At 32.7% G+C, this 20058-nt stretch overlaps 1 protein-coding gene across 1 annotated transcript; it reads left to right on the top strand.

Moving 5' to 3' along the window:
- Positions 1-2656: 2656 nt before the first annotated feature.
- LOC101262189 (ras-related protein RABH1e-like) lies at positions 2657-6966 on the top strand. The gene is made up of 6 exons (XM_004235014.5): positions 2657-4888; positions 4995-5065; positions 5343-5431; positions 5649-5760; positions 6359-6449; positions 6632-6966. Exons 1-6 carry the CDS (start codon positions 4772-4774, stop codon positions 6773-6775), a joined length of 624 nt encoding a protein of 207 aa, XP_004235062.1. The 5' UTR covers positions 2657-4771; the 3' UTR covers positions 6776-6966.
- The last annotated feature ends 13092 nt before the right edge of the window (positions 6967-20058 follow it).

Raw genomic sequence — 20058 nt, 5'->3', positions numbered from 1 at the left:
GAACTTAGGACCCACTTTGTTGATATTAATCACAATAATCAGATTTCATGCTAAGGAATATGGAATTGCATAGCCTAGATACCATGATGATTCAGCCTCTCTTGGTGTGTTAATCTACAATATAATTCATGATTAAACTAATGTTAGCAGTTATTCTCATTAAGGGCCTCGTAAAACAGTACCTGAACACTTGAAAAACAGTAGGCCTACAATGCCTACATAAATGGTGTGATTCACCACGACCTTCTTCTATATATTAATACAACTTTATACACCTTTTTCCAAGATAACCAAGCTGCCCCCAACAACAATATACATAAGGTAACAACTATCAATCCAAAAAAATCCTTCGACATAAAAGGAAAATATTGTACTCAAGGATTCATCACCATCTGTGAGTTCTTGACAAATATATACAACAATCTCCACCCTAACTCAATATTTAAAGTGAGGAAAAAATGGGCAGTAGCCTTAACTTAGTTTCTGGAAATTTATCCTCTGAACTTGTACTTTAATAACTTAAACTCTCATTTAAACTTTTACTTGAAAGGGGGGTGGGGATATTTAAGAACCCTAAGCTGTTTAAGGCTATTCTGTTAAGCTAACAAACACCAAGAGAGAAACTTTATCCCATTTAAATGTAGGTGCATCTGACTTTCTTGATCAATTATGGACCATATATTGTCAAGTAGGTGAAACACCTACTTAGCCTTTAACTTGGGCCTTTGAGGACTTCAACATATGAATGTAAACAGTTTACCATAAAGAAGTAACACAGTACAATGCATATAATAACAATATCAATCACATAGACTATCAACCACTGGTCATGATACAACAATACATGAATTAACCAATGCATGAAACATGTTTCATCTGATCATAAATGCAAATTTCTAGTCCCCTCATGGAATCATCATTACATAACTTATCCTCTCACACAACCCAAATCCAAATTGTTAATATTCCAGCATGGTACATGAGTTATCTATAACTAGGTATCAGAACAATACATGATTCATTCATAGTTAGTGTATCGGTGTCGTACTGAGTATGAAACAATCATTTTGAATCACATAGCACAATGAACAATACATACCACTTGAAAATTAGAACTCACAATAACATTTTCATTACATGAAATTAGATACATGATGTCATTCTATATGTTTCTCTACCATCCATTGCACATATGATAATTTAAGTAGTAGACATGCACACATACATAAATAAAAAATATACAACCATCACCTACCTTGAATCAAACCTCTTGAGTAATCTAAATAAGCTGAGTTTTCTCCTTGAAGTACATTGACATTTTCATGCTCTAAAACAAATAATATAAATAACAATCAATCACGAATGACCTATTAATTTACTCGAATGATCATCAATCCTAAGTCTGATCAAAATATGATCATCTTTCGTAACTTAGGACTCTTTTCCACCATAGAATCATATCAAAACCTTCCTCCAAGACAAATAACCTAGATTCCAAGGCTCAAGAGATAGTGTATAAGGTCAAGGAGTCAAATTCTTACAATTACCAAAAGAATTCCATGGAAAAATAGGTGCAAACTGCCCAAAATCACTCTCCCTAGTTCAAGAATACAAAGTGAAGAAAATAGGGGTTTGAGGTTGTTTCTACACTAAAACCTGATTCATCTCATTATAGTGGCTCAATACACTATAGAGGTGCCATCATAGTGAAAGTTTACCCCACTACAACAATCTAAGAACCGTTATGATGGGATCGACACAACATTACACGTTAAACATTTGGAGAAAAGGTCCCTTTTACAAACAACTCATTTTCTTGACGTTCTGACACCTTGCACACCAAGATTAATTTCAGGAGTTGTACTTAACCAAATTCAATTTCATAAGTTCGTATGGACTATTTAATGTCTTGCAGTAGAACATATCAACCAAACATGAACAATAGACCCCACCTTCTTGGATAGTTCTAGACCTCACCTGTCCCAAATTTTGTAAGGTTGTCCAAGTCAAAATAATTTAAATCAATGTCCAAGAATTCTGTTGCCCAAATTCTTTCCAAATTGGCCTACTCATAACGATCGAGTCAGTTCATTCCAAAAGGTTCATCCAAACTTTAATGGTGTTCATTATATTTTAAACCAATTTTTCTTTTTCGTAATATTCAACTGATGTATAATAAGTTTACATTTGAAATATAACACCAATTAAATTCCAGCTCAAAATCATATCATATACTAAAATCAAGTTTATTATCTAATTTTGAGACTCAAAGATTGGGGTTCTTTTTTAAAAGTGGTAAGTGGTTGAATCTTTAAATATAATCCCCCCGAGTCTCTAATCAATTACGAAGTAAATGTGGTATGACCAAATTTAATTTAGTTGTTGATTTAGTAAATAAAAAAATCTGAATGAAATCATTGAAACTCCATTTTTTCATCCGAAGAATTTCACATCTCAATTTAAAAATCTAAAAAGTGAGTTCGTAGATTACCCATCATTAAATCGTTTTGAAAATCATTTATTGTACTTTTTTAATCGAAATGGACTGAAATTCATTTATTTAAATGGAAACAATCCAAGATTGGCTTGGGCCGACAACCCAAGCCCAAGACAATGAAAATGAACAATATAAAAGTGCAATACCCTAGCTAAACAAATATCAACCAAGAAGTAAAAGGTCTCTGTATAAGAGACTACAAACTACTGCCGTTCATCCTCAACTCCAATACAGTGCAAATTTCAGCCAAACCTTAACCAGATTGACAACCACAAAGCTGAGATGGGGATGGTTGGATGATATTCACTTTGGCATTTTACAGATTTTACCAATGACATGAATTCAACTCCATTGAAGACTTCTTCAGCTCCCAAATTGGCTTCGACTACAATACCTACAGATAAGGCTCTTCTTCTATCATTAAATCATGAATTGATCATTTTGAGACTTATGATAACCTTTTTCAATGATTTATACTAATCATTTATTGTACTTGAATTTAGATTTACTTATTTATTTGGAAAGTATATAAGGAAAAACAAAATCACCATAAGAAAATTTGAAAATCTTGAAGAACATCCAAATGAGAACTAAAATTATTTCCCCTTAGTTTAATGTGATTTTTAGGAAGTGGGATTTGGGGTTATTTGGTGGATTCAAATTTGGATTGGAATTTAATCTAGGAATTTAATTAGATTAGATTAATTATAAAATACACTAATCAATTGTGCTACATAATAAAATGAGAAAATTAATTATATTTTTAAACATGGTCGTAAAAATTTAAGGTATTTTAGGGCCTATATTCTCCTATGAGTGGAACGGTTACCTCGCGTGTTCCAACGAAAAAGTAAAAATAATAAAAACACAATATTTTTATGTGAAAAACACCTGACTCAAAAGATGTAAAACCAATGACATGTATCTCTACATGATGTAACTTCAACTTCACTAAATCACTGAGCCTTAACAAAACACAGATTGCAAACTATATAACCTACGAAACTAACTCTAATTCCTTAACCTCAAGTTATGAATTAAGATTACAACTCTTTCAATACTAGGAACTAATTCTAAATCCTAACCTTCAAGTTATGGATTTAGATTACAACTAGTGTAATATTACGAACTAACTCTAAATCCTAAACTTCAAAACGAACCTCCCAAGGCATGTGTTCCTAAACTTTAAACGTGCGTAATTATGCTTTTTATCTGATTGCTCAAAAAAATATCACATGTGTAATCATGTTTTTTATCCGAGGAACTAAGAGTTAAACAGAGTTAAATACAGAGATCGCTCACGCGATTCCATGATTCCACCTTTTAAGTATTTGATTTAACTTGGACGTTAAGTGATAATTTGAAAAATAAATGCTAAAACTAATAATTGTGGTATTAATTACATTATTGTTTTTAATCCAACACATAGTGTATAAGTTTATCTCTTATTGCTCGTAGCAGACATCCTCGTTTGTTGGAGAACAAACTATCCTAGGATAAGTTATCTTAGAATAAGTTAATCCATATATGAGATAATTTGTTTTATCATTATGATATAAATGACAAAATAAATAGTTTAAGGTATCTAATGTATCCAAGTATATGCAAGATAAAATAATTTCGCATTTTGTACCATCAACGCCAAAGCTCCACTTTTGCCCTTCCTAAATAAATTAAATTAGAAAAAAATACATAATTACACAACTTAAATAACATAATTTTAGAAAAGATTTGCTTTTAAATTAATTATAAAAAGTTTCTTTCTCTTTTAATATTCGAATACATTACTTTATGTGTACATTATAACGTTGTTAGTGTACAATATGTCTTATGCAAATTTTATTGTTGATAGATAATTCAATTATTTTGAACCTAAATTTATATGATTTTAATTTATGGTTATGTATCTTGAAATAGTTGAATTATGTTTCAACAATACCATTTGCAGTGGATACATTGTATACCACGAACATTGTAATGCATGGTGAAGTTATGTATGGGAATGTTAAAAGAGAAGAAAAATAAAGTGATTTTTGTTATTTAACTAGTGTAATTTTCCTTATTATTTTTAATTTATTGAGGAAGGGGAAATGTGGAGCTTTGATGGAGTTGGCGGTTAGTGGTATTATATATATAGAGAGAATTCGAAGAGAGGCAGAGAAGTGTTTTATCTTCCTTAATTTTCTCTTTCCACCCATTCAGATCTGAGAGAGAGAAATTGTATTTTGAAGAAGAAAGAAAAAGAAAGGGTAATTCAATAGAATTTTGGTTCCAATGTCGGTGGTATCGTCATTAGCAAAGTATAAGCTGGTGTTTTTGGGAGATCAATCTGTGGGCAAAACCAGTATAATTACTCGTTTTATGTACGATAAATTTGACACCACTTATCAGGTATCTCTTGCTCCTTCTTTCCATTTGGAATCGCTAGAGAAATTGATTCCAAAATTAGAAAATAAATACGTGTTGGTTACGGGTCTTATTTGTTTTTTATACGCAGGCTACGATTGGTATTGATTTTTTATCAAAGACAATGTACCTTGAAGATCGAACAGTTCGCCTGCAGCTCTGGTTAGGCTTCATTTTCGCAACTTATTTTTTGTAATTTTGTTTGTTTTCAAGTTATCAGTAGGATTTACTTGACAAAATATGAAACAGAAAACCTATTTACTTATAGCTATAATGGTGAATTAGGTATATAGTGGAAAACAGATTTGGGGGAAATACAGTCGAGATTGGACAGACCACTCTCTGTTAACATAACTCTATGGTTTTGTCAATTGGGATTTTTGGACTATGGATATTGAACAATGAATTCGTTTCTAATGCAATATCTGAAAGGATGCAGGGATACTGCTGGTCAAGAAAGATTTAGAAGTCTTATTCCAAGCTACATTAGAGATTCTTCTGTTGCTGTAATTGTATATGATGTTGCCAGTAAGTGATTGCTTGATATTCTTCCCACAGAATGTTTCGACGCATATTTGTGCCCTACTCAATATTTGGTCATACTACAAGGTTCCTAGGGAGCCTATAGCAATTGATTCTCTATAATTAGTTTTTTTTTTGTTTTTCTATAATTAGTTTGATTATTCATTTCTTTGGTTTAATGTTCAATGAACAAAGTTTTGGTGATAAATCATTATATCTGCAGACCGCCAATCATTTCTGAACACTTCAAAATGGATCGAAGAAGTACGCACTGAACGAGGCAGTGATGTCATTATTGTTCTTGTTGGGAACAAAACTGATCTTGTTGAGAAAAGGTAGGGTCTGGGATGGATCCTTTCTGTTTGACAACTGCTTTACCTACTACTCATGCATCAATGTACTTCTTACACGTTATTTTCCTCCGTATTCTGTGTATGATAAATTGTTTACCACCTATCAATTCCTTTTTAATTTCTGGTCGGGACCTAGTAAAATTAGATGTATATACTTGAGATTTAAACCAGACCTAGAACTCTGTCAGAATCTAGCATGGATTTGCATAAATGTAATATATATTTCGCTTTTCAATATGTTCTGTAAGAGAGTTATGGTCATGATTTTTTTTCACTCGAGTAGAGATTTCCATAGTTGGTAGATTGACATTTGATGGGAATTTGTCTGAGTACCTAGTCTTCAGTTTTGAGACACTGGTCCAACTAAAATGTTCAGTTTTCTAAAGTAAATAGTAGTAGATTTATGTAGATCTGCATTTCTTGCTATGTCCTTCTCTGGTCCAATTTCTTTCCACAGAAGAAAAGAAGAAAATGTTCCCATAAGAGATTATCAAGAAGAGGAAATTGCATTTTGATTCCTCTAGACTGTGGTTTATTTGCTCCACCATTTCTCTTACGGAAATGATACTGATTTAAACAGGCAAGTTTCCACAGAAGAGGGAGATGCTAAATCTCGTGAATTTGGAGTTATGTATGTAGAAACCAGTGCTAAAGCTGGATTCAATATCAAGGTACGGAGACAGTGAAGTCCTTTCTGTTATTTCCATTGAAATTACTTTGCCCCTTGGTCAAGTTATACTGAAGATAAAATATCCTGATCACTAGATTTTGCTCAAAATATTTGAGTTGGCATAATAACTTCTTTTTGTACTTGAATAGCATGATACTAAGAATATGAAATTGAAAATTGCAGCCTCTGTTCCGAAAGATTGCTGCAGCCTTACCGGGGATGGAAACACTTTCATCCACAAAACAGGAAGATATGGTTGACGTTAATTTGAAGCCTACAACAAATACATCCCAATCAGAGCAGCAAGGTGGAGGTTGTGCATGTTAGATTTGTACTTTAAGAGGAAGAGTAAGACAGAAGTAGGAAACATGCAAAGACACAGTTGCATCCAGTTATTTTAGGGTGTTCAGAATAGCGAATTTCTTAGTTTATGAGGTTTGCAACATGGATTTTTCTTCATGATGTACAACACTTTGTTAGACTTTATCAAGGAGGTATCTGATTAAAGGCTTCTACGAGATGGTTCCTAACAAGTTCAGAAACCATTTATGCTTGATCAATCTCTTAGTTGAATATATGATGAGATGACATGCGTATTTCACATTCATTTTAGTTTGTTGCACCACATGTAGTTTATAGATACACCAATTACTTACAAGTTACAGGGAGTTCTTTTTCATTATCAAAGTTCTCATAACACCTGCATGTTATTTACAGACACACTCATGAGGTGCAGTTTTTGAATATAATGACAAGTCTTCATAATCAATTCATTACAGGTTCCTTGTGCATTATTTTGCTGCTGCCATCATACGACAGTTTCATAGAACATCATCTCTTCGTTTCCTTGCCTCTTTGGGCCAAAGTATGGGTTGGGGTTTTGGGGATCCAGGTTAGCTGCACACATCTGGATTAATTTCACAAGATATCTAACAACTGTTACTAGCATCATGATCCTCGCAATTTATACTTAATGTATACACCGACATGATAGTATAATAGCAGTGCGACTGTGCTCAACATTGATCGCCTTAGAAATAATTTAAAGTAGTTCGATTCACTTTTCAAACCTCAAATGTGCACCGGTGGCAGGACAAAGGCAACACAAGGTTATTTGGCTAAGTCTGAAAAAGGAACAAGTATGTCTCCCTCCCCAAAATGAAAATGGGGAGACGAAAATTGGAATGTCTCCATGATTTCGCTCCATGAAATTGGCAGCGGAAGGGTATCCAAGTTTTGAAAGTTATACAAATATGAATTAGATAATTTTTCTTGTTGATTTGAGTAGTCTAGGAGGAGTATCTCTAGTTAACATTGCAAGGATTAAGAGATTTTCACCATATAGTTTGAAACTTCTTATTTGTTTAATATTGAACTATTTAAAATTATATTTCATACTGCATTTTTTCTTCTAGTATGAGTAGCTAAACCGATTATTCGGGGTTTTAGACTCTTATAACTTTTATGTGATTGAATATCAGGTTTTCTTGCTTATTATTATTTGGTTTGTGATTATCTGCTTGCTTACAGTCTTATTTGTGAGGTTGCCAACACTAGATTTAGCCCTATCTATTCATTTCTTTACTCGGAAGGGTGAAAATTAGATTGAATTTTTAACAAGTATCAAGGAATCAAGGAATTATTTGTGTTGATTAGTGAAGTTGAACTAGGAATAGGGAGATTTCTACTTGGTCTAAGGGATTAGCTTGCTAGAGTTGGAAAATTCTTGTTACTTTTCATTAACAATAAGTATAATAGGTATCAGATATTCTTTGTTCACCAAAACTAGGATAGATGGAAAGAAATTACCTAATCTCTTTGTTTTTTGTCTTTGCTCCCACTTTTGTTTGGATGCTTATTAGGTATTGTTTCATAATATATGGTATTGTATTATACCATAATATATTGTTTAATGAATATAGCATTTCGATAAGATAAAACAATTTGAATGATAAATCAACAAAAAAAGTAGGATACAATTAAGAAAATATAAAAAAGTAGGATCAAAGAGAAGAATATATTAAAGTAATGACGCGATTGCACCAAATCGATTGATAACATTTAGCATTTAATAACGATAAAAACAAACATTCAACAACCATCCAAACAAGGTGTAAAGGAGAAAATCTAAATTTCTAAAACAACAAGCCAAAGTAAACAAATGTACCAACTACGAATACTAAAAAAATAAATAATAAAATAACAACTACGCCTTAGTCCCAAGCAAACTAGAATCGGTTATCCATGTCGTTCCTTTTAAGCTCATCGATCTCCAAATTAAATCGCAACATCAGCAGATCCTCTTCATCGAAAAGAAGCTTTCCTTAGGCATTACGAAAGATTACGAGCTCCTCGTGTTATAAATGATAAACATGTTCATCATCCTACTCGTTGTATCATATAAGTATTCCTTTGAGTTCTTCTGGTTTTTAAGAATCAACAATTCACCGTTCCTCGTGCCACCAACAGCAACAAGTTTCCCTGTTTCTGGCAGTGATCTCTCATTTGGTCGCGTTGATTTGGATGGACATACATAATGTGTTAATTCTGCTACGATCGTATGTTTCTTGGACCAATCTTGTCCGTGAAAATCTTCCAAAATCCAAACATCCATTGTCGTCTCAGAATCACAGGTGATAAAAGAGAGAAATCCATCCAATTGAATCAATGCGTAATTGTTAGTTTTATTAACCACTTCATCGCGTTCTGGAAGATAGGCGATACTGTATTTCCCCTCTTTTACATCCATCAAAACGACATACTCACTCGAATTAACATACCAATGCAGAATCCTTCCGTTTATCGATACTAGATTCTTCCAGCAAAAATTAACATCGAATGGCTGATTAATTAGACCTTCCCACAGATCAGAATCAACTCGTTCCCATTTCCGATTTTCTTCCCCACTGCTAAGATTGAATATTTAGAAATGAAAACAGTACTTAACAATGTGCACTACTTTATACTGCTCTGTCGAAGAGTCAAATACAAGGGCTGCACTACATGTTCCATGTTCACAATGCGAAGGGCATCCAGGGATAGTGATGCAGAACTTTTTCGCGGGATTTATGACTCGTAGTTTCCCAAAGTAGAAATCATCTGGCTCGCTCTTCAATCTAAATCCATCACAACTAGAATGAATCTTGCGTGTTTTATTTAGTCCAAGATCACGCGATTCACATTCAAGATCTTTTTCAATCTCAATCAATTTTGTTTTCATATGCCTTGTATATCCTGACTGTATCAGTAACTCTGATTTTGATTCGTTGAAATTTTGCTCAATGAAACAAGTTCTCGAGAAAATTTCCTTCCATGATTTGCAAACGGGCATGGCATTCTTATGAATCTATCGTGGCGGGATCTTCACAAGTATGTTAAATATAATCTTTTCTTCAAAATCAGAAAGAGGAATAATGTGATGACTCTTATCAACTACTTGTTTTTGTTTCATTCCTCTGTTTCTGTTTTCTTTAGCTCAGCATCTGTCGTTCAAATTCAATGTAATTTAAACTTCTTTTTTTTTTCTGAATCTCATACCTCAACTATTCTTTCTTCTCTTTACAAGTCTAAACTATTAACTGTCTTTGTATTAAAAGTACACGTGACTGTTGTTGACAATTGGTAACAAATATTTGGCCAACTGCGCATTAAGGTCAATTGGTCAACTCAGCGTCAACGTGTTCTTTAATATGAAGAGAGTGTTAGTTAATGTATGAAACTTACGGAAAGATGATAATTTTGAAAATGTAATTCGACATGGAAGTTTAGTTCGCTATACGGAGCCAAAATATTTACGAAGTCCTTGTCAATAAATATGAAACAAGTAGATACATGAAGAGATTAAGGGGAGTCAACATTATATAACTTAAATTTTGATCTAACGGAGTATTATATAATATGAAACAAGTACAGAATAAGGGGAATCAATATTATATAACTAAAATTTTGATCTAACTAAATTATAATATTCCAGCGAATTGACGGTATACCCACACAATCATCATTCATCAAGGAATTGAGAACATACAATTCTTTTAATTTGCTTTTTGGCCTGTGCGAGACTTGAGAGAAATTTTATTCTGTCGATAAAAGATGAAGAATGGAGATTTTATGAGCCTATTTATAATTTTTATTTCTAGCCCTAAACCTAAGTTCCCAAGGCAAATTGCCCATATCTAAGATTTCAAATATTTTTGACAAATAAAGAGGAACTTTCAACTATAGCCACTCAAAAATAGCACAATTACTCTCCATAGCTATATTTTGATAATTACATTTCATAGCTACATGTTATAGGGGAGAGGGGCGATTGAGACTGGGAGAGAGAGGAGAGAGGCAAGCGAGAGAGGGCAAACAGTGAGAGAGAGGTGAATTATATATATATATATATATATATATATATATATATATATATATATATATATATATATCAGTTAGATAATTCTATATTATGCATATTTATTTGTACATGTCAAGTGAGATTGGGAGAGAAAGGAGAGAGGAGTGCGAGATTGGGAGAGGGGGGGGGGAGAGGCGAGCGAAATTGAGAGAGATGAGAGAGGTAGCGAGAGGGGCAACGAGTGGGAGAGTGGTGAAGTGTATATGTATATCGGTTAGATAATTATATATTATATATATGCATTTGTATATATGTCTAGCGAGATTGGAAGAGGGAGGAAAGAGGTGAGCGAGATTGGGAGAGGGAGAGAGAGGCGAGCGAGAGAGGGCAGAGAGAGGAAGAGATGTGAATTGTATATCGGCTATATATTTGTCTATTCTGGCAAATTATTCATATATAAATGTGGCTAATTACACAAACTCGAAGTCAGTCTACATAATTGATGTTTAATGTTAGTCGTGACTCACGAGTGGTAATTATAACAAACTATAACTATGATGAGTAATTAAGTAGTATAAATTTGCTTAACCGCATAATTTTTCCAATAATATTTGGGTCAAGTTTTTGGTGAAATTACACCTTGTGTTTTGGTTTAAGTATTCTAAGAATATTTGACTATTTAAAAAAATATGATTTATGCTCATATATAAGTTCTAAAACTATTAGAAATACTTAAAAATTTGTATTATATATTTATAGTGAATATGATCAATTAAAAAGTAACCTTATAACATAATTGAAAACAATCAACAACAATAAAATAACAATATATGCAAAAGCAATACATTAATTGCATATTCAAACTTGTCATGATTCGGTTATAATTATAGCCCATTAAAACAAATTGTTCTTTTTTCTCAATTTATCACTCAAATTAGAACTCAAACTTTTCTGGAGGAGTTAGCAACAAATATTATTGGACTTAATAAATAATGGGTATTTTTTTTATGAAATATAAAAGTTAGGGGTAATTTTTGAATTTTCTAAAATTCTCAAGTATTAGAACTTGGCTCGAATACTAGTTTTTCTTCTTCTAGTATTTAGGAACTTGGAATGCTTGGCAAATATTGTGCCAAGTTATATGACAAACACCACTTCCCAAAGATTTTCCAAGTATTCTTAGGCCAAACAAGTCAGTATTTCTTTTCTTGAAAAAACAACTATTTTTTCACCTATAAATAGAATTTAATTGAACACACAGAATAAAGTAATTTTTCTTGAAAAATAATGATATATAGGAATATGTGTATGCATGTGAATGTATCTTTCTCAATATATGGTATAAAACTCTTAATTAATTGTAAAATATGTAATAATTTAAAAGTGTATATATATATATATATACACACACACACACACACATATATTTACATTTTTCCTTATTATTTAGATTCATCCTATTAAGTGTTAATCAAATTTGTAATATAGTGTTAACATTCATGCTCATCAAAATAGTCCGTGTTATTCTACAAAACTTTTCATGCCTTTGAGCTTCTAGTTTTCAAATATTATTTTTTCACTTTAAATAAATAAATCTACTTTTTGAAAATTAAAAATGGTACATGGCCAAACGCCCCTAATTAAGTGCGAACAGACGAGGCGAAAAACTCCCTTTGAAGGTTCACTTAAATTCTGCATATTATGGTTTAATCAAGAATTTACCAATTATAATTTGTATAACTACATTAAATGGTGCATATTATGGTTAAAATACGGTGTCAAGTTCAATATGATTGGTAAAATAAGGTCTACATCAAGATATACGCTATAAACTTACAAAAAAAAACACCAAATATGTAAAATTATCTATTTAACTAGATGACGGTATATATTATGTTTAAACTATGGTGTAAAGTGCAATATGATACAAAATACATAATTTAAACCAATATATACACCATAGTTTGATCAAGAATTTACCTATTATTTTGTACAACCAAATTAATTAAAAATTTGTGTACATTATTGTTTAACACTGATTTTCAGATCAATATTATCCATAAATGGTGGTAAATATATACAATTTGATTTATAATCGATTGTAACTTTTGCTCTGATTATATGTATAAAACCTACCATTAAAATATCATAGTCTATAAGTGATACTAAATGTTTCGTTTCAACAACTTCAGCAATAAAAATTAAATCTACAATTCAAATCCGTAAAAGAAAGATGAAATAATTTACAACTAGATATCGTAGGAACAATAATACCATAGCAATTATCCATACTTCTGATCATATCCTCGCAATTTTTTTAATCAAATTTTTGTTGGGCCCGTGACCATTATAAATTGACAAGCAAAATAGGTCTAGCAAAATGGCCCCAATAAGAAATAAAAAGCAAGAAAATATCTCATCCAGCCCAAGAAGTAACCCTATAAACTTCCGCCTCATTCTCACTTTCCTTTGTTATCCTTGTCGTCCATATGCTCATATTCGACGGTCGTTAATACCTCCATCTTCGTCGTCTTCTCCTATGGGTTTGGTTCCTTCTTACTCCACCCTTCCTCCACTTTCTGTCGCTTAGCATTCACTAATAGAAGGTAACTCTTCTTAATTCCTTTGTTTTGCCTCTTTATCCATTTCTTGATATTTAATCTGTGATTGCCTTTGTTTGTGAAGTGAAGTCCACTAGTGTGTGGAAATATTGGAGGTTGCTATCCGGAGTGTGCAGTAAGAACACAGGTTCCTCCTCTCCTTCTTTTGGATTGCACCACCCCTTTAGATCTGACCCTGCTTTAATTTCTTTTCTTTCTGTCCTTTGAACTGTTCGAGTTGAATTTGTGCGTAAGTGCTCTTTTACTTTGGTTTCGAGCTGATATCCATGCTCTCTTGTTAAGGATAGTGTTGTACCCCTGTCTGTTTGGTGAAATATTTTGCATGCTAATGTAGATTACTAAGAGTTTTGTAAATGTAGGTGTAATGATCCCCCATATGTGGGAGTTCTCTTATGTAATTACTTATGTTTCACCCTTCCCTTCCAGATTAAGAACCTGATTGTCACGTGGTTTTGCTGTTCTATCTATGTATGTTGAATTATGTTCTTTAGATTGAGTGAATCAGTTTCAATTATTATGTTCTTTAAACTATTCATTGCACTAAACATTAAGGCCTCTATTATTGCTCTTGCCTCCACTTCTATATTCATTGCAATACCAAGTTCACCTGCTTGCGCATGATAAGATCTCTATTTTTGTTTCTTATGCAGAAAACATATGCCCTCTTCCCTCGAATTCCTTTACCGCACTATCTATATTACATATCTATTGATCTTCGTTTGGTACCTTTCATTGTATAATCTAGTAGTAAATTCTTGACTTATAAGCTTCTATTATTTTCACTATTTCGGGCCAAGATTTTCCAGTTATTTTGAATTTTGAATTGTTAACTATCACCAGCAATTAAATCCTCATTTCCATTTGTTGTATTAACTCTTCAAAGGTAGACTAACCTCCATGCTTAATATGGTTCCTTTTCTTCAACAATTTCCACATAATGAGAGCTAACATAACTCTAAAATATGTTTTAGTTCTGTAGGAGCTTTCACATACCACTAGCTCTTGATCATCTGCATCAAATTTCTGCCTTCTGTTTCCAGACCTACTCATGAGGCAAACACTTCTAAAGCTTTTGGATAATGTTAGATGGTAGAAAAATATTTGACATTTTCCCCATTTGTTGTGTCTCATAACACAAACATCAAGAGATAATGTTAATCTCATTCTCCTTAAATTGTAATCTGTGGCAATCCTCCCATTCCACGCCCTCCATAAAAAGAAATTAATCTTAAAAGACAGTTTTTCATCCAAATCATATCATGTGTTTCCTCCTTCTCCTTTTTCTTTCTCATTTAATCCAAGCTAATTTAACTGAAAAAGAACCCTTTAAGTTGCCCATCCACCAAGATTTATCCTAATCTTATGTATTCATTACCGAAGAGATAGACCTCACAATGTGATCAATCATTTCTTCAGAATATACTGTAGGAGTTTCCTTCTACCCACTAATCTTTTATAACAATATTTTCACCTTCAGCTCCTCCTGCCCCCCCCCCCCCCCCCCTTATTTTTTCCACATAGTACTTAACACCTTGTTTTTTCCAATCATCTTTCGCCATGAGATGTCTCATGTCTTTGTGCCATTATTGGATGCCATTTTTTACAACGTTTGTTTCACATAAATTCACTCCACAAAGAATTAGTGTATTTTCTTAGTATCCATCATAATTTAGCAGATAGAGCATCTGTACATCATGCATCGATCTAAAACCCACTCCTCCCTCTGATTTTGATAAGCACATTGTTTCCCAAACAATTTAGTGTTTCTCTTTTACTCCTCCTATGTAACCCAAAAAAACATCACCATAATCTTATGAATCTGATTTATTATGCCCTTAGGAGGATTCATAGCACATATAAGATAAATAAGCATGGATTATAAAACATGAGTTATTAAACATACCTTTTCTATAAGTCAAAAGACGATTTTTCCACCCCATCACACTTTTGGCAACTTTCTTTATCAGCTCTTCAAAATATGACTTCTATTTCCTCCCATAAAAATTGGGCATCCAAGATACATATAAAGAAAGACACCTTGTGATACTCCAAAATTGTTCTTTTAATCCCCTGAAGAGAATAAGGAACCTTTTTCATGCAGATATACATAACTTTTGTTCAGGTTTATGAGCTACTCTGACACATATTCATATCTCCGCAAAATCTTTATTATTTTTTTCATAGACCTGTTATGCCATGAACAAAACTGATTGCATAATTTGCCTAAGAAAAATGATTAATCTCTCTACTATTTTTAGTCATTCTAAATCTCTTGAATATTGAATCCTCATTTATCCTGTTGACACTTCTGGGTAATACCTCCGTTGCTCTGATGAACAAAGTATGGGAGAGAGGATCACCTTACTTCAGTCCCAAGAAGATTGAAAGAAAAATAGAAGACTTAATTAACACGGAGTACCATTATTAGATATTAATCTTCACACCAAATAAATAATCCTCTTATAAAACTCAAATCTTCTCATAACTTGAACAACAAATATGTCTGACACCCTTACACGCTTCAGGCATGTCCAACTTCCGTACAACACTATGGTATTCATTCCTCTTGTTCATGTCTCTTATTATCTTTTGCCCTTGTAAACCATTTTCAATAATACTTTTTCCTTTCATAAACCCTCACTGATTCTTAGAGATATTATCAGGCAGAGCCTTTATTATTCGTTCATGTCATACCTTTGAAAATCTTATTAGCAAAAGATCTCAAGCTGATGGGGTCATAAATTTGCTGACCTTCTCTAGATTTAGAACTACATTCGTGTGAGAAATATATTGGTAGTTCACCACCACAGAAAAATAACCATCACCATCAATGATATATCTTTCTTTATAATCTCCTGACACGTTTGAAAAAGCTCTTCTGAAAATCCATCAGGCCCACATGTTTTCTCTTTATTCAAATTGAATACTGCTTCCTTAATCTCTTCTTCTGTAGGCTCTCTTGTCATTTCAATATTTTATTTCGTAGTTATACTTCTTTCGAGCATTGCTTGATCCTCAGATCATTGACGCCCTCTTTAAATTTTTCCCTAACATTAACAACTTCCTCTCCTATGTTTTGAGTTACACATATCGTATCCTCCACTCTAAATGAATTTTAATAATTATTGGTTTCCTCATGCCTTTCACGTAAGAATGAAAAACTTCTTACTTCTATCTCTTTCTTTAACCCATTGTATCTCATCCTTTTTTTCTAGTAATCCTCTTCTAGTTAATGATATTGTGTTTAGATCATCTTCTACTTTAGATGAATCCTCTTTATTTACCATTGAAGAGTTTATTAGCAATATCCTAAAAGGTGGCTATCTACACAAAGATATTCCCATATGTTTTTTTACTCCACTGCTTCTCACATACACTACTGTTCTGATAATATCCAACTTCAAGAAGCCTTTTGCTCCAACTTTCATCTATTTTCATCATTCTTGATCAAATGCTTGATTGCTTCACTTCTTTAGCTCCAAGTCCTGAAATTCACCAATTTAAGTTAGTTTAGGTTATTAAATAATACTAAAGACACTTAAAACTCAAGAAAAAAGGTAATTCATATATTGGTAATTTTTAAACTTACCACTTATGGCGAGGCTTATGACATTGAGGAAAGAAAAAGAAAAGGCTCTCACATCAAGTTTCTCTAGAAGCTCCTGAATAGAAGATAGGGGGTTGTTCAAGTAGCTCTTTCCCAACTTCAAGAAGTCCTTTGTTGCATTCCTTTTCAATACAAAAATACGAGTTAGGAAACCATTTTCTTTTTCACAACACACAAAGAACAAGAAGAGCACTAGAATTTCGAAACCAGGTTTAAAGTCTCAAAAATCCAAAAGAAATCACCAAAGAATAAAGGGAAAAATTGGAAGGGCAGATAGAACTAAAAGGTGACATCAGATACTAGTTTCTAAAGAAAAAGTAAGAGAGAAAGAAAAAAAGACGGGTAGATGAAAAATGGAGCGCATACATCACAAGAAACACACCTACGTCAATGAGTGAGTAGACTATTTGACAGATGTGGGCTACCTATGGTCTATGCACCCCATTTTTCATATAACCCCTCATTTTCTCTCCGTCTCTCTTACTTGTTCTCTGTAAACTACTATTTGGCATTACCTTTTAAGTCTTTCTACACTTCAATTTTTTCCTTTGCTCTCTAGTGATTTCTTTTGGTTTTTTGAGACTTAAAACCTAGTTTCAAAATTGCGGTGCTCTTCTTGTTCTTCGTCTGTTGTGGAAAAAAGGAAATGGTTTCCCTGACACGTGCTTCTGTTTCTAAGTACAAATGACACAAAAGACTTCTTGAAGTTGAAAAATAGCTATCATGCCAAGTTTAGTTTCCATGGAGATGTTTATGAGGGTAGAAGAGATTGAATTTGGCTAAGTCTGAAAAAGAGAAGTAAAAAAAAATCATGCCCAAGTTTAGTTTTCATGGAGACGTTTATGAGGGTAGACGAGCTTGCATTTGGCTAAGTCTGAAAAAGAAACAAGTCTGTCTCACTTCACGTTGACTTAACATCTAGGATATCTATAAATACGAGTTTAATAAACTTACAATATTTTATGTTATTGAAGTAGATCTGGAAATAGTTGGTATACTCGATCCCTGAAAATGCAAACAAATTATGCTGTCTAATTTTTCTTCTTTTTTGAACTCATCATGAGGTACTTAACTAAAAGAATTTGGGCTAATGGATATGTGCTAATGGGACAAATTCTTTTAGTTAAGTACCTCATGATGAGTTCAAAAAAGAAGAAAAATTAGACGACAGAATGTTTTTGCATTTTCAGGGATTGAGTATACCGACTATTTCCAGATCTGCTTCAATAACATAAAATATTGTAAGTTAATTAAACTCGTATTTATAGATATCCTAGATGTTAAGTCAACGAGGATGAATTTCTCTCATTGAAAAATATTTGTTGGAAGGACACAATCTCCTAACATTTTTGGCTCTGGTCTTTTTTAATTCACTTTTTTTATTCCATATAAAGAAGCCTCAATTATTGAAGAATGTGTTTATGCTTTGATACCATGTTAAAAATAATATATTTTTCTTACAATAGATATAAGATGCAGTCTATATGACCCATACAAGATATCTAGTACATAACTTTAGGCTATGATCTTCAATTTCATAATCATAAGAAGAGATTCCTATAATCTTGTCACAAGATCTTTAATTAAAACTCATTATTGTTATAGTTCATGTCAATATTTTTGTGTTTTTTAAAAATTATATATTGTTTAATAATATTTTTTAAAATTTAAATTACGTGAAATTGAACAAAAATATTTTCTTGTAATGGCTTTGTGACACTCCAAATCAAGATAAGAAGTCCTACATCATCAAAACAGAAGAGATACATTGAATATATAGATAATCAAACCTTATAAATTAGTGGTACGTTTTAATGTTGTATGAATCTAGATAAGAGTGGTCAATATCATTAGCGGACTGATTTTTTACAAATGGTATCAGAGTCACTCTGGTGTCAGTCTTGTTGATGTGGGCAAGAGCTCAACTAAGTTTAGATAAATTTCAATAAAGAGGGGCAAATCTCAGTCCTAGGTCTAGAAAAAATTCATACGGTTGGGCAAACCTTTACTAGACCGTTGAACTAATAAGATGGGGTTGTATGTTGAAGAAACCTTACCCCTATATCAAGAACCAGGTTCTTGATTGCTTGCCTAAGAAAAGAGTTAATTAAAACAATATAGTTTAACTAAAACCTTCCTATCTCAAGGAAGGAAATACTCAACTTTGTTTTATTACTTTTTCTTACTCAATTACAATTTTCGATTAACTCTAACCGGATTCTCTAAATTTACAAAAAGCCATACCCACTTCTTGCAAACTTACTCACTAATCTACTCTCTCCACAAAAAGCCAAACCCACTTCTTGTTTACAATAACACAAGCTTACGATCTTACTAAGAACAAAACTCACAAGTTAACAAAACACACAGAACTCACAAAAACGCTCTTTGCTGCCTCTCTCTTCGTCTCACCTCACACTTTCTTCGATTGCAAAGAACTACCCTCTTTGTCTTGAAATCTCTGTTTATATAGACTTTTGAACAAGAATTATTTCCTCTCTTTGAAGTTGATAATGATTCTGATTTCAATATCCTTCTTTTGACATATCAAAAGTATTTGTCATTATCAAAAGTTATTAACACAACTTCCATCAAATTCCCCCTTTTTGATGATGAGAAATAATACCCATAATAACACCAGTTCTTAGAAACTGTTTCCCCCCTTTTGACATATCAAAAATCCCAATATAGAGCCAAAACATATCAACAACATTAAAATAGAAGGATACTACCATAAGATATCCACAAAAACTATAACAGCAATACAACCAAGAGCCATTAATATTGTCTGAATATAGAACAGAAAAACCATTAACTAAGGCCTGGAAAAAGCATGGAGTATATGATCCATACGAGCATTTGTTATCAATTTGCTGTTGAATAAGTTGATCTTTTAATCTCCCAACTTCCCCCTAAGAAGCAGCCAACTGAGCCTGAAGAATAGTAACTTCATCTTTGAGTAACACATTTTGAGATCGAGCCTCATTAAGCTTAGAAATAAGAGCAGTGACTGGACCAGCAGAATGTATAGGAACTTGATTAG

This window comes from Solanum lycopersicum, chromosome 3 (genome assembly GCF_036512215.1).
Source record: "Solanum lycopersicum chromosome 3, SLM_r2.1".
Classification (NCBI taxonomy): domain Eukaryota; kingdom Viridiplantae; phylum Streptophyta; class Magnoliopsida; order Solanales; family Solanaceae; genus Solanum; species Solanum lycopersicum.
The sequence above is the reverse complement of the archived record's forward strand: the minus strand, read 5'-3'. Positions and strand labels throughout refer to the sequence as shown.

Coding starts and splice junctions, on each gene's coding strand:
- LOC101262189 (XM_004235014.5), top strand. CDS start 4,772: ATGTCGGTGGTATCGTCATTAGCAAAGTATAAGCTGGTGTTTTTGGGA. Junction 5,761..6,358: donor ACTGATCTTGTTGAGAAAAG/GTAGGGTCTGGG, acceptor TGATTTAAACAG/GCAAGTTTCCACAGAAGAGG. Junction 6,450..6,631: donor AAGCTGGATTCAATATCAAG/GTACGGAGACAG, acceptor TGAAAATTGCAG/CCTCTGTTCCGAAAGATTGC.